General features: G+C 42.9%; 1 protein-coding gene across 2 annotated transcripts in view; it reads left to right on the forward strand.

Annotated features, from left to right (window-relative positions):
- Positions 1-14539, forward strand: part of Mrrf (mitochondrial ribosome recycling factor) — a 55283-nt gene that overhangs the window by 17163 nt on the left and 23581 nt on the right. For both annotated transcript variants that reach the window (XM_034494486.2, XM_034494487.2), the window contains 2 exons: positions 162-280; positions 6057-6148. In XM_034494486.2, the coding sequence (XP_034350377.1) occupies positions 162-280; positions 6057-6148 (211 nt within the window). The remainder of the gene's footprint in view (positions 1-161; positions 281-6056; positions 6149-14539) is intronic.

Raw genomic sequence — 14539 nt, forward strand, 5'->3', positions numbered from 1 at the left:
TCTGCTAGCATCACATACTCTCTCCACTGCCTAAAACTTCCGTGAACAGCCTTGTCACATTGCTAAGAGGTTTCTGTATGCTTGTTGAATCTGAATTACACAAAGAGATATGGACTTCTAAGGTCCTTTCGAATCCTAAAACCTTATTACTTTTTCTTTAGGATCCCTTGATCATATTACTGTGGTAACTGCTGATGGGAAGCTCGATCTAAATCAGATTGGGCAGATCTCCATGAAGTCGCCACAGATGATTCTGGTGAATATGGCCAGCTTCCCAGAGGTAAGGTACCTTATTGTAAGGGTCTGTCTTCAGAGTTTCTTTTGGAATGAAGGAGGTTTGACCAGGTCAAAAGCAAGTTTTCCCTTTTGTTTTGGAAGACATTTATTAAAGAAAATTTAGGATATAAAAAGCTCTCTTCAACGAGCGGTGGTGGCTCACGCCTTTAATCCCAGCACTTGGGAGGCAGAGGCAGGCGGATTTCTGAGTTCAAGGCCAGCCTGGTCTACCTAGTGAGTTCCAGGACAGCCAAGGCTATACAGAGAAACCCTGTCCCGAAAAACCAAAAAAAAAAAAAAAAAAAAAAAAAAAAAAGCTCTCTTATTTCTATATTTCTTACCTGTTAAACTCAGATGTTACAGTGACCAAGTAAGCAATTTGAAAACAATGATGGAGAGCAGTGATTGGCTCTTGGGGGACCATAAGGCTATGGTAACCTGCTGCCCTAGTTACTTTTCTATTGCCGTGACAAACACCATGACCAAGGCAACTTATAGAAGAAAGCACTTAATTTGAAGCTCACAGTTCCAGAGAGTTAGTCTGACCATCCCCGTGCATGGTAGTGGGCAGGCAGGCGTGGAGCTGGAAAAGCTTTTGAAACTTCAGAACGACCCCAGTGACAAACCTTCTCCAACAAGGCCACACAGAATAATGATTCCCAAACAGTTCCACAAGATGGGGACCAGACCATCAAATATGTGAGCCTAAGGGGGCCATTCTCATTCAAACCACTATACTTGGAAGTAGTCATGTGGCCTATTTCTGGGGCACCTCTGCCCAGTTCTTGCTGAAGATTGCAGGTAGAAATGTAAGCCTGGTAATTAGTATTAACAGATGCTCCAGTTTTTAGTTTCAAAAGAAGCTAGTAACCCTGAGTCTTGCACAGAGTAGGTTTTGTTCTCTAAATGTTTTGGACTAATTGACTTTCCTCTTTTAAAAATGTAGGGCAGCCAGGAGTGCTGACATGTGTCTGTTACCTCAGCTCTTAGGAGTTGGAGGCAGGAGGATGAATGAAACTGCCTCAAAATAAATTAGAAACCCTTGAGACAGATAAAATATTTTAATGGGCAAGATATAGCTCAAGGGCTATCATTTTGTGACCCCTGTATTAGAATTTGAAGAAGACCCTCCAGGAATTCACCTTTGTTCAGACTAGATATCATCAATTCATGCAGTGCCTGACTTTAGAGACTGGAGGATGAGCTGCACCTTACCTTCAGGCTGTAGTTGAGAAACCTAGAGAACCTGAAATCTAGTCCTGTCTCCACCTCCAACTGGCCTGGTCCTTTTGCAGATCACGTCCTCTGCAGGCTTCCATTTTCTTACTTCCCTGCTCTGCTCTCTGTCTCAGTAGATTTGTCCCCAACAGGCTGTGCACTGGATTTGACAAGCTAGCTTAGCAGCAAGTGCAGAACAAACCGTCTCCAACCAGAAGACTGAGGCTGCTTGGCCAGGCACACTTCTAGAGCCACAGTTACTCTGCCCCACTCCACTGTCAGTCCTGCAGCCTAAGTGAACTGGAGTGTTTCAAAGTGTATATTGGATTATGCCGTTCTCATAGCTTAGACACTCTTTAAGAAATGAAAGACCAAGCCGGGCGGTGGTGGCGCACGCCTTTAATCCCAGCACTTGGGAGGCAGAGGCAGGAGGATTTCTGAGTTCGAGGCTAGCCTGGTCTACAGAGTGAGTTCCAGGACAGCCAGGGCTACACAGAGAAACCCTGTCTCGAAAAACCAAAAAAAAGAAAAAAGAAAAAAAAAAAAAAAAAAGAAAGAAATGAAAGACCAGAATCTTTACTGTGGTCAAGAAGGCTCTAGGTGATCTGGCCTCGGGCTGCTTCCAGTCTTTGCAGTCCTGTGGCACTGTATCCTGGTACACTGCTCTAGCCATACTGACCTTGAGACACATATGCCTTTTGCACGCTCTGGGCTTTTGTAGGTGCTGCTCCTGTGGCTTGAAACCTTTTGGCTGGCCATTTACTCCTCCTGTATTGAGGTACAATGTGAGTGTCACTGTTCCACTAGGCTGTAAGCTTTTGAGTAGAAGAGACATATATAATGTGTTCATTGTATTCACATCAAACACAGTGCCTGGCCCACAAAAGCATTCCATACATTGTCTTTATGTTGGTAGATATGTGTTGTTAGGTTTATGGAAGGGAAGCACTCATTTGTGGAGTTACTGAGGAGCGTAGAAATAGATGCAAAGGGAACTGTCAACTCTTCCCTCCTTGGCCCCCTCTGAACCACTGAGGCCTCCCTGCCCTGTTCATCTAATCCCATAGGCACTGTAGGCCAATTTAGGGAATAGCCTCCTAATTACACAGCTTGAAGACCTCATCAGACAGATTGCTTTTCAGAGCCAGCCACTTCTGTTATTAAATAGCAAGTGATATTCACAGAAGTAGCACCTGATTGGCTACCAGAGCATCTCTTATGAAGCAGGAGGAGGTATTAACGGCTTAATTTTTTCTTAGGAAGTTGGAGTATATTTTCATCTTTCATCTAAAGTATCTTTGCCATCTCTCTAATATGCAGTTCCCTGGGTTTTGAGAAAAACTTTACCAGTGTCTCAGTAGTGGAGTCCATGTACAGGCACAGGGAGGAAGTGGGAGTTACGTTCCCCTTTGAATTTCTTGTTCTCATCTGGTGTATACATTAAACAAACAGCTCTAACTAAACATTTCCTTCCTCCAGCTTTAGAAGCTGCCCAGAGAATACTGAGGTTCATAGCTTCAAAATGCTGAGCTAATCCTCCTTGTGTTTATAGAATTCCTTTCTGTTTCACGTGCAGTTGGCTTTCTTTCCAAACCTGAACATGTCTGTGTCATGCTGTTGTGACACAATACAGATTTACATGTATAATCTTTCAAATGCATTGAAGGCAAAAACTGTTGCATTTGTTTAGCATATAGTTCTGCTTGATAAATGGTCCACACAGTTGCTCCCTTCCCTAAACGTGCCTGAAGCTACAGTTAATGACGGGAAAGAAAAGAAGGGAATAAACCCTATAGCATCATTGAATAAAGCAAAGAAGAACAACAACAAAAATCAACAGTCTCCACTATTTTTCTGTGGATGGACGAGAACTGATGTGTGGAAATCTCTGCTGGGTTGGCAGTCACCTTCTTACCACTTCTTTCACACATCAACAGTAAGCTCAACACAGCGTTCTGTTTTGTGGATGAGGTAGCAGGCTCAGACCTCTCCTAGCTTCACGCTGCTATTGTAGAGCTCTGCTTGACATGGAGGCTTGTTTCATTGTCTTCCACTGATTATTCATCAGTGTCTTTTGAGTCTTCAAGTGAGTAGGTTCTATATGTAGGCTGGGGACTCACTGATGATTAAGAGATCCTGGAGATCTGTTTTCATATGCCTTGTATTATAAGGGTTCACGGAGGTGTAGAGTAGGTGCAAGGCCAGTGGACGATATGGCACAATCAGGGTTGCCTGTTGACCTGTCTACAGACATGTTGCCGTTCCTTGTCCATCACGGAGGATTAGCTTAAGAACAGCAAGGACAGGCATTGCTAAATTGATAGTGTAACTTTTCTCTGCCTGTCCCCTGATGGGGTCTGTGATCTTTCTCAATAGATACATATTCTAGCAGCCTTAACCAGTTGGTTAGTATTAAGAGCAAAACAACCAGTCTGCCTTGTGATACCAGTGAGTGTTCCCCTCTAGTGATGGAATAAAGGCCAAGGTGAGGGAAGGAAATTGTGTATGCATGTATGCCTTTTGTTTGTTTGACCTGTGAATAATTTAAACATACTGTTAGGGAAATGATTATAATTTCCTGAGGTCTGTGTCCTACCATGTCAAACCAAAATATACATACCTAGGATAAATTAAAATTACTTTCAGTGGGTTTCTTTATTTAAAAAAAAAAAAATATCCTACTTAACCATTTTTCTCTGAATATGAAGACATAGAAGAGCAAAAATGTAAAAGTTAAGGTTTTAAAGTAAGGTCAGGAGATGCATTTTCTAATAGATTTATTTAAACAACATTACTGATATTTGTTCAAGTTTTTGGTGCCCACTTGCTTTGTACTTGAACTGGCACTGTACCTTGTGCTATGAAGGTGGAAATGTTGGGGCACACTTCCTGCCTAGCTCGGTGAGTGAGTACTCTTGTACCTGCAGGCGAAGGTTGCATGGAATTACTTGGGCCAGACTGAAAAGGAGCTTGGTGTAAGTGGTAGGGGGAGTTACAAGTAGTGTTTTGTTGGTTATGTGGTGAGAAGCTGTAGAAGGCTGGGGGATGAGAGATAAAGCTTCCTCTATGAAGTGTGTGTGTGTGTGTGTGTGGGGTGCTCCCTTTATTCTTAACTCTACAGATGAATGATCTTGTTACGGATGGGTATTCTCTGCACAGGGATACTAAGTTTATTTCTTTGCCTAGTTAACCTCTTTAATTTGACTTCATGTGTGTGTTTTATGTGCTTATGTGTGTACCATGTGCATGCAGTGCACACAGGGGCCAGAAGATGGTGATGGGTCCCTTGGAATTGGAGTTGCATATGGTTAGTGGCTGCCACATAGGTACCGTTTTAAAGCTTAGATTCTTCACATCTGGGTGTGGATGTTGTAGTTTGCCATTTTGACCTTATACAGGTATAGAATTAAGATTATTTAAAGATAGAATGGGAAGTTTTAGATGCCTCCTCTAAAACATTAACCATGAGATGCTCAGAGAAGGAAAACAGGTGTGTGCCACCCTCTCTGCCTTTCACATGTAAGAGCTGGGGAGGAGCTCAAAGACAGGAATTGATTGGCCTTTGAATTCAAGTGACATGGATCATCTCTGGAAAAACCTAAAATTCTTTTGAGGATGTCAGAAGCCTTGTTCTTGTGAGTTCCTTGTCCTCTAGTGGAAATCTCTTCCACCCACTTTCTGTTGCTTTTAGGACTGCTACAAGATAAAGCTGACATTAGGGACTCTGTACTAGTGAGTGTGCCTGTCAGAGGAGTTCCTGAAGGATGTTAGGAGGACGACAGTGTTTCAGGGTAATACATCAACCCTGCCATGAATTTGAGGACATGGACTTGACTGCTCTGACTGGATGTTAACAGTGCCAAGCACTGAGTAAGGTGCATTAGCTCACTCACTGTCTTAGTGATGTTTGGGTACCACATCATCTCAGATTGCGAATGGTCAAATTTATTTATTGCTCAGGGATCCTGGTCCCAGAGCTGGATATAAACTGAAGCTTTTCTGCCTCTGAGACCCACACTTTGACTGTTCTGCCATTCTGCCCTTTGCTGTGCACACCAGGGGAGGTTCACTGCTCACGCCGAAGTAGGAGTGAGCTTGGTATTGAGTGGAGATGTGAATGAGTTAAATTTATTTACTCAGTCCACATCGGCACTGGTATATTTTGAGTGTAAAATGTCAACTGGAATTTTTAACGTATGAAATCTTTCATCTGTGTTTGCACCGATCTTTGCACAGACCAGCCTCCTCCCTTGAGGATTTATTGTGGTTTTGATCTGTGTTGCCTCAAACCATTGAAATCTTTTCAAAGAAGCAGAGCTGTTTTCTTTTTATTTTTTCTACTTTCTTTTTTTCCTTCCGCAATACACTGGTACCAGGAGTGGACATAGTTTGCTATTCAGCTTGATCAAAGCACTCTACACCAGTGTAACTTCCTGATCTTACTGGTAACAGAACTAAATGTTTCCATGTTCTGCCAAGATGGGTTGCCAGTTATCGACAGAGGGCTTGCATCTGGTAATAATTATTTACTAATTCTGTTTACCTTTTGATCTGGTTTTCAGTGTACAGCTGCAGCTATCAAGGCTATAAGAGAAAGTGGAATGAATCTGAACCCAGAAGTGGAAGGAACACTAATTCGGGTACCCATTCCTAAGTAAGTTTGGCTGAAATCCATGTATTCTAGTGATGTGGGGTAGTTACCCTTGGATGGAAACCAGCACCCTGCAGCACTATTGGGCCAGTGGCATGGCTCACTTACCTGTGTCTTTCACCCTGGCTGTGCTATAAGATAGATTTGCTGGTACAGACTTGTTTACCGAGCACCTAGGTGTGCTATATGCTTGGTCTACAGCAATGACCTTTCAGAACACCTTGTCCTCACACTTTCTGGTAGAAAAGTTAGGACAAGTTAGCACACAGAGTCATTACAGATCACATGAAGTAGATTCTAGGAGGAAATAAAAACCACCAGTATTCAAGTGAGAGCGTGTGGTGGGAGAGAGAGAGAGGAAAGGGCAGTTTTAGTATTTGGGGATTCTATAAGGAGCTAATGTTTCTGCTGAGAGCCTGATGAGGAGGCAGCGTCATCAGCCTAGAGGCGACATTCCAGGGAGGAGGAGTGGCAAGCAAAGGCCTCAGATCAGAAAGCAACCTGAACTTGCCAACTCTGACCCCATATTCCTTGTTGAATTATTTTTACATTAGTCTTTGATAGTTGAAAGAATTAAAGGCATAGATCCAGAGTCATGGTTTTTTGTTTTGTTTTTTAATGGAGTTTTAAATGAATAAAAATAGATCTTTGTTCCTAAAATTGAAAAGAGAAGACAGGGCTGATGAGATGGTTCATTGGATTAAAAAAAAAAAAAAAGAAAGAAAGAAAGAAAGAAGAGAAAATGCTTGCCGTAGAAGCCTGACAAGCTGACTTCAATCCCTGAGCCCACATAAAGGTGGAAAGAGACCGCTGACTCTACAAAGTTGTCCTTTGGCCTCCATGTGTGGGCTGTGGCATCTACTCCCCGCCCCAGTAATAAATTAAAAATATTGTAAAAAGAAAAGATAATACTTGGGAAGTGGGGTCAGGAGGGCCACAAGTTCAAGGCCAGCCTGATCTATACAACGTAACTCTTTCTTGAAAGAACTGACAGGATGGTGACATGTTTGAGTAAAAGAAAATCTGGTGTGCCTGAAGCGCACAGAGAGGGTGGTGAGAGCAGGTAGGGACTAGTACTGATGGGAGGTTCAAGGCCATGGGAGGAGCTGGGATTTCTTCTAATGGTGAGGAGAGTGAGGAGAAGCCATTGGATTGGTCGAGGCAAAGGATTGATGATCTTACAGCGCTTTGTGGGCACCTCTCTCATTGCTAATTAACATGGAATTTACAAGACAGAGTAGACATAAAAGAACAGTCCACAGTCAGAGTTACAGCAATCCAGGTGAAACTTGAGCCATGGTTATGCAGCAGAAGGGCAAAGCTAAGCTCCCATTACTATTATTACACAGTACTGCACATTGGATCAGTTTGTTTAGCCATTCAACAAATACTAAGTACTAACCATAGGACAGGTCCTTTATTATGGTACAGCAGTAAACAAAACAACAAAGCTCCTTGTTCCTCTGCAGCTCACCTGATAGCTAGTTGAGTAGATAGAGTAAACTGTCAGTGTAATGTCCAGTGATGCTAATGTCAGCAGGGCAAAGACATAAGGCAGGGATGGAGAGACAGCTCAGCGGCTCAGCAGGTGAGCACTTAACTGCTCTAGCAGAGGACCTGGCTTCAGTTCCCAGCACCTACATTAGATAGCTTAAAACTGTATCTCCAGTTTCAAAAGATTTGATATACCTTCTGGCATTGTCTTAGTTACTATTGTGATAAAACATTATCCATGACCATGGCAGCCTATACGTGGAAGAGTTTATTTGGGGCCAGTGGTTCCAGAAGTATTGGAATCTATCACCATCGTAGCAGGGAGTAGACAGGCAGGCATGATGCTGGAACAGTAGCTGAGAGCTTACAAACAGAAAGCAGAGTGTTCACTGGGGGATGGCAAAAGTCTTTCTGAAACTTCAAAGCCAGCCCCACACCTCCTCTAAGAAGGCCAACCTCCAAATCCTTTCACAGTTCCACCAACTAAGGACCAAGTATTCTAACAGGCACCGAATGAGGACCATTCCCATTCAAGCCACCACAGGCCTCTTGAGCACTTGCACATCTATGGTGTGCATGAACTCATGTGCTATGTACACCTACACATACAGTTTTTAAAATCCTTTTTAAAAAGTTAGAGAAATTTGGGGGCTTTATAAAAGCAAAATTCATAAAAGAAGGGACATTTAAATGATGTAAAGCAAATGAGTGACATCTTCCAGATAACTAGAAGGGAGATAGAATGTCCAGGGTTCCATTTGTGTCACCTGTCATGCTGTATTACTTTATGGAAACTGCTTCATTTGTCATATGATTGACACTAAGAGGTAAACTGGTGACTTTGAGGCCTTAGTTTCTAAAGCTAGGAGCTCCACTCAGGTTTCCTTGGTTACAAAGTATCATGATAGCATCATGATTTTGTTTTTCTTCCTTCCTCCCTCCCTCCCTCCCTCCTTTCCTCCCTCCCTCCCTTCCTTCCTTCCTTCTTTTTTTCTTTTTATGATGAAGTCTTACTATGTGGCCAGGTATTTGAGATCATCCTGCCTCAGCCTTCAGAGTGCTGTGAGTACAGAAGCAGAGTGTACACTCAGCCATGAAAACCAGTCATAACACTGAGGAAACTAAGAACTTCCTTGATTGAACCTTTTCTTGCCTTATGGCCAGAAAATAGCTCCATACTGCATACTATATAAAACTGAATTAACACTCTGCTCTGACATTGTGTGAATTAGGTAGTATAACCTTGTACTTAGCCGCCCTAAAGACTTGGGTTCAAGTTCAGAAATATGTTTGCTTGGGAAGTGTCTTCTGAGCATGTGTCTGTACCAGGCTCTGGTGGGGACATATAGGCCTTATGTTTACCTTATGTTTGTTCATGGGCCATTTGTCAGATCCCTTGTTTGTATCACCTCCAGCTTACTTGAGAAAGCTACTGTGGTCCACAGTTTATTGGGGGAAAAAAAAAAGCCCTAAGACTCTGAGAAATAAAGAAATTGCCCAAGATCATATAACCAGTAAGTGGTAGGCAGGATTTGAGAATCACAAGGTTTTTTGTTACTCTCTGTTCAAATAATTCTGGAAAGTGTTGAAAGTACTCATGAATATCAGAAGCAAGATTTACAATAGAAGGGCTGGAGAGATAGATGGCTCAGCAGTTAGGAGTGCTTACTGTCCTTCCAGAGGACCCAGGTTCAGTTCCTAGTACCTTATCAGGCATCTTACAGCTACCTTTAACTCCAGCTCAAGGGTCTGACATTTTCTGGTCTCATGGAGTGCCCACACACATTTGGCATATGATCACACACACACACACACACACACACACACACGTAAATACAGATAAAATCTTTAAAAATTATTTTTAGGGCTAGTTGTGGTAGTACATTTATTCAGAATATACGTTGTGGCAAAGTTTAAATCTAAGCAATGTATTCTTCTGCCTGCCCTGTATATCACCTGAAAGCTCCTGGTAGAGTGGTTCCAGTATGTTAACCATTCTTTGTTCTTAATGTTCACTGTTCCCTGCAGTAACAGTGTATGGGGTTTCTGTACTCCCAACAGATCACACGGCTTATTGTCTCTCTTAACCTCATGAAATCTCAGCCTGTCTTTGTGTACTCTTTTACCTACTTTATAAATAATACACTTAAGCACAACAAGCCACTAGAGCCATGTGGGAGTCACTGCCAAAACCTAATGGAAACTTTGGTCCTTTTACTTTAAAATCAACTTTTATCCCTTCACATGACATAGCTTTCATAATAAAGAACAGACCATCCATTTTTTATCTGGAAAACTACCAAACACATAATTCAGTAAGGGGCCTCATGACCCTGCCACCTTGTCAAAGAGAAGAAAGTATATAAAAAATGAGGCTTGCAGGAGCAGAGGGTTTTGGTCTGTCAACTTTCTCTTGGATTACATCCATTAGCCAAGATAAAATATTGTAAGAACTAATGTAACGAATCCCCATGTCTTTGAAATTTACAAGTGAAACACGCAGATCCTTCAAACTTACATTTGACACAGCAAGGGCAACCGTTAACTCCAGCAGGGTTGCAGAGATGCCTGTTATGTCAGTCTGATCTTACAAATAAAAGTGTGAGAAGCATTTGGGCTGCTCTGAAGTAAACCCAAGTCAACAGTGAACATGAGCAACACAGGTTCATAGTGTTGCAGAATCTGGGGACTGTGCCGGGACCTGGCAGACCTGAAGACAGACTCTTCATCTGGGACAGGAGGAAGTCAAGGCTCAGCAAAGTAAAGTGGCCTGTACAACTGCAGACAGGAGATCAAAAACAGAGTCTATTCCTCTTGTAATAGATAAAAATTGATTGGGTCTTCCTTCTTTCTCTCTCTCTCTCTCTCTCTCTCTCTCTCTCTCTCTCTCTCTCTCCCTCTCTCTCCCTCTCTCTCCCTCTCCCTCCCTCCCTCCCTGCCTCCCTCTCTCTTTCTTTGGTATTTTTGAGACAGGGTTTCTCTGTGTGTACCTCAGGTTGTCCTGGAACTCAGTCTTTAGACCAGGCTAGCCTCAAATAGCCACCAGTAGCATGTCTTTTCACTTCTTTTAATCTTGGAAAGTTCATCTGTAAAATTAAATTTGTGAGATTATTTATGTTGTTCTTGAGAGACAGTGTGATGATGTGCTTGAAGCAGTTGATACCAGGCAGAACCCACCTGATGCTGCTGTTCCTTCATTCCTTCTCACAGACAGGTTAGGGCCTCAATCTCCTTTATAGGGACAGGACATAGAGTCAAAGAACTAAAGCACTGGCCCTGGTCTCACAGCTAGTGTAAGGCACGCCCATGCACACATACACACCCCAAAGCAAGCTTGGGAAATGCAAGAGAAGAAGAAGAAATCACTAAGACTCATTTCTATTTATAAAATTACAAGCTTAGTTAGGAAGATTTGCCTTCTCTGGCCATTTGTGACTCTTGTGCCTCAGGGTTATCTGCAGGTTTGCGTTTTTGCCCTAACTCTGGTTGTCCCCAGCAATTCTCCTGTAACTGAGCCACTCCACCTCACTTCATCACACTTAGAGAGTCTTAGTTCTGTAAAGATGAGTTTGCCGAGTTCACAGCTCTCTGATCAATGAAGAGGTGGAAGATTAGATGGTAGGAGGTCAGGCCCGGAAGCTGAGTCATTCTTTTCCTCTTTTTGTTGCCAATCAAAGATCAGCTGTGTGGCCAGGGTTGTCTTGTTTGTTTATTTTGAAATGGGGTCAAACTTTATAGTGTTGGCTGGTCTGGAGCTTCCTATCCTATGTAGACAAGGCTGGCCTTAAACTCAGTAGAAATCCATCTGACTCTGCCTCTTGAGCCCTGGGATTAAAGGTGTGTGACAACAAGCTTGGTGGCTGTAGGAATTTGTCATGTTGTCTTTTCTGGTAAAAATACTCCACCCTGTTCTTCAGGAAATAGCTTTTGTACTGTTTTCTCATTAAGTGAAGCAGTATGTCCATCTTTTCTATGAAAATTCCCCCTATTGTTTTCAAGACAAGATCTTATGTAGCCTAGGCTAACCCTAAACTTGCTAGCTAAAAATGACCCTGAATATTTGATCTTATGTACACTACCACACCTGGTTTATTCCTTATTTCATTTTGTTTTGCTTTGAAACAGGGTTTCTCTGTATAGGTCTAACCGTCCGGGAACTTGCTTAGTAGACCAGGCTGGCCTTGAACTCAGAGATTAGCCTGCCTCTGCCTCCCAAGTGCTAAGATTAAAGGAATGTGTCACCACTACCCAAATTCTTTATTCCTTTTAAAGGTTGTTCAGTGTGTGTATTTTATACTTAGTATTAACTATTTCCCAAATGTCAGAGATCTTGTTTTAAACTGTTTTTCTTTTGGTACCTTTCTTTCTTAGATTGGTTTATCTTGGTTTAGTTGTATGAGTGTTCTGCCTTCGTGTATGCATGTGCACTGTGTGTGTGCCTGGTGCCAATGGAGTTGGAAGAGGGCTTCAGATCTCCTAGAACTGGAGTTTTGGTGACTGTGAGTGACCATGTGGGTACTGATTAGTCATCCTGAGTCCTCTGTGGGAGTGAGCAGTGCCCTTGACTGCTGGGCTGTCTTTCCAGCCCGTTAGCTGTGTTTTAGCTCTTGTAAATTCTAAAGCCTGAGTGCAAATGAGGTGGGAAGTTGGTGGCTGGGGAAGGAGTAAACATTGCTCTTGCTGCTTGGTGTTCCTTGTGTTTCAGCACCAGTGTGCAGTGCTGAGTTGCTTAGAGGTACGGACACTGGAGGACTCCGCAGCCATATACAGCATACCTGGGTGACCCCCCATTGTTCCCCAGGCCCTAGCCTGTTGTTATCCTGTGGAAGTCTCTCTAGTAGTTGTTGCCTCTCCAGCTCATGGGATGGCTAATGGTAAGCAGGGGCAATGTGCTCCATGTTTACCTCATGCCATTCCCCTGTCCCCTTGGTTGTTGTTGTTATACACAAGCACTGTAAACCTTGGAGAGTTTGCTCAGGTTCCTTAGCTAGTACAAGCAGAGTTAAAGGGGATCCAGATTTGGAGCTGTTTTACATCAGATTATAGTTTTGCTTCTGTTGCCTTGTAAGAGTGCTTTCTGTTTCACATTTGCTGGTTTTCATAGTAAAGGGTGCAGAGATATACTTGTCTTAGTTACTGGTTTATTGCTGTGGGGAGATACCATGACCAAGGCAACTTAGAAAAGACAGCATTTAATTAGGGGCTTGCGTACAGTTTCAGAAGTTTGATCACTAAGGTGGCCAGCGTGGTATCAGGTAGACACGATCGAAGGAGCTGTAGCTAAGACCTACATCCTGATCTACAGGCAGAGAGAGACAGGACCTGGTGTGAGCTTCTGAAGCCTAAAAACCCACCCCTGGAGACACACCTACTCCAGCTGAGCCACACCTCCTAATCCTTTCTACATAGTCTACCAACTAGGGACAACGCATTCAAGCATATGAGCCTGTTGGGGACATTCTCATTCAGACCCCCTCAATGATAATCTAAGTTCTGTAGAATGAACTTTTCCTAGGGCCCAGAGAGATGGTTCACTGGTTAAGAGCACTTTCTACTTTTGCAGAGGTCCTAGATTGAGTTCCCAGGCCCACATGATAGCTAATAACTGTCTGTAACTCCAGTTCTAAGGGATCTCTTATTATTTTATGGCTTCTGTGGTTACCAGGCATGGACATACATTTAGGAAAAATACCCATTAACCATTAAAGTAAATTAATCTTAACATAATTTTCAGTGCTCAAATCAGGGTCCACCATCTGACAGTGGGTTTGTATGCTATGTACAGTATGCTATGTACAGAAATCTTTAACTCTAATTAGAGGTATATCTTACCTCTAATTAGAGTTAGTGAGTACTATTTCCAGTGTACATGATGTTGGGTTGGGGGCACACACATTTAATCACATACTCAGGAGGCAGAGGCAGGCAGATATCTGTGAGCTCAAAAATAATCTGCTCTGCATAGTGAGCTTCAGGCCAATCAGGGTTACATAATGAGACTATCTCAAAATACGTAAATAACTAAAATCAATTTATATGTCCCTATAACTACCATTCCATTCAAGATATAAAACAGTTTTTATTTCTCATCTCCCTCTTGGTAGGTCGTTTCTCACCCACCTGTGTTTCTCCCTCTGATAGCAGACAGCTACCATCTACTTTTACAAGAATAGAGAAGGGCTTGGTTTTTCATTTTATTTTAGACTCTCCCCCCCCCCCCCAAATAGAAAGCATCCTGGACAGCCAGTAACTTATTCGATAGGTATTTGCTGCGTGTGTTCTATATGTAAGCATAGTGTAGACACAGCATAAAGTGGACAGCAGGATAGAAAAAGCTATTCACCACATGGAACTTGAGCAGAGGAGGTCGGTAACACATACAGAATGAGAGAAGGGGGCTTATGGATAAGAGTGGCTTTGTTCTCTCTCCTGGATAAAAGTGAGATGGGAAGGAACAGGATGCCATGAATGGAGCTGATAAGGATGGTGATCTGGTTGAAGACACTCATGGCTGCCTTCAGAGGTGACCACATAGCAGGGAACTGAAGTGTGCAGGAGAACAACATGTACCCATATCTAACCCGAGTACCTGTATCTAACCCTGGACAGAGGAAGCCAAGTGTGAGGGCTGTGAGGGCGTCTGCCGTGCACATCAGAGAAGCAGCTGAGGACTTGTGCTGTGTCAGAGTGCACTAGGGCAGAGAGCTCGGGGATGGAGTCAGGGTGCACTGAGGATGCTCAGACCTGTAGGATTTTACAATGATGAGGATTTTGGCTTTGACGTAGAATGAAACAGAACCATTAAGGATTTTGAACAGGGGAGTAGTGTGATTTAGGTTTTCTTAAGATGGCTCTGGCTGCTGCCGTAGAGATCATTCTGTAAGGAAGCAAAGGATAAAC

The sequence above is a fragment of the Arvicanthis niloticus genome, chromosome 2, assembly GCF_011762505.2.
Source record: "Arvicanthis niloticus isolate mArvNil1 chromosome 2, mArvNil1.pat.X, whole genome shotgun sequence".
Lineage (NCBI taxonomy): Eukaryota > Metazoa > Chordata > Mammalia > Rodentia > Muridae > Arvicanthis > Arvicanthis niloticus.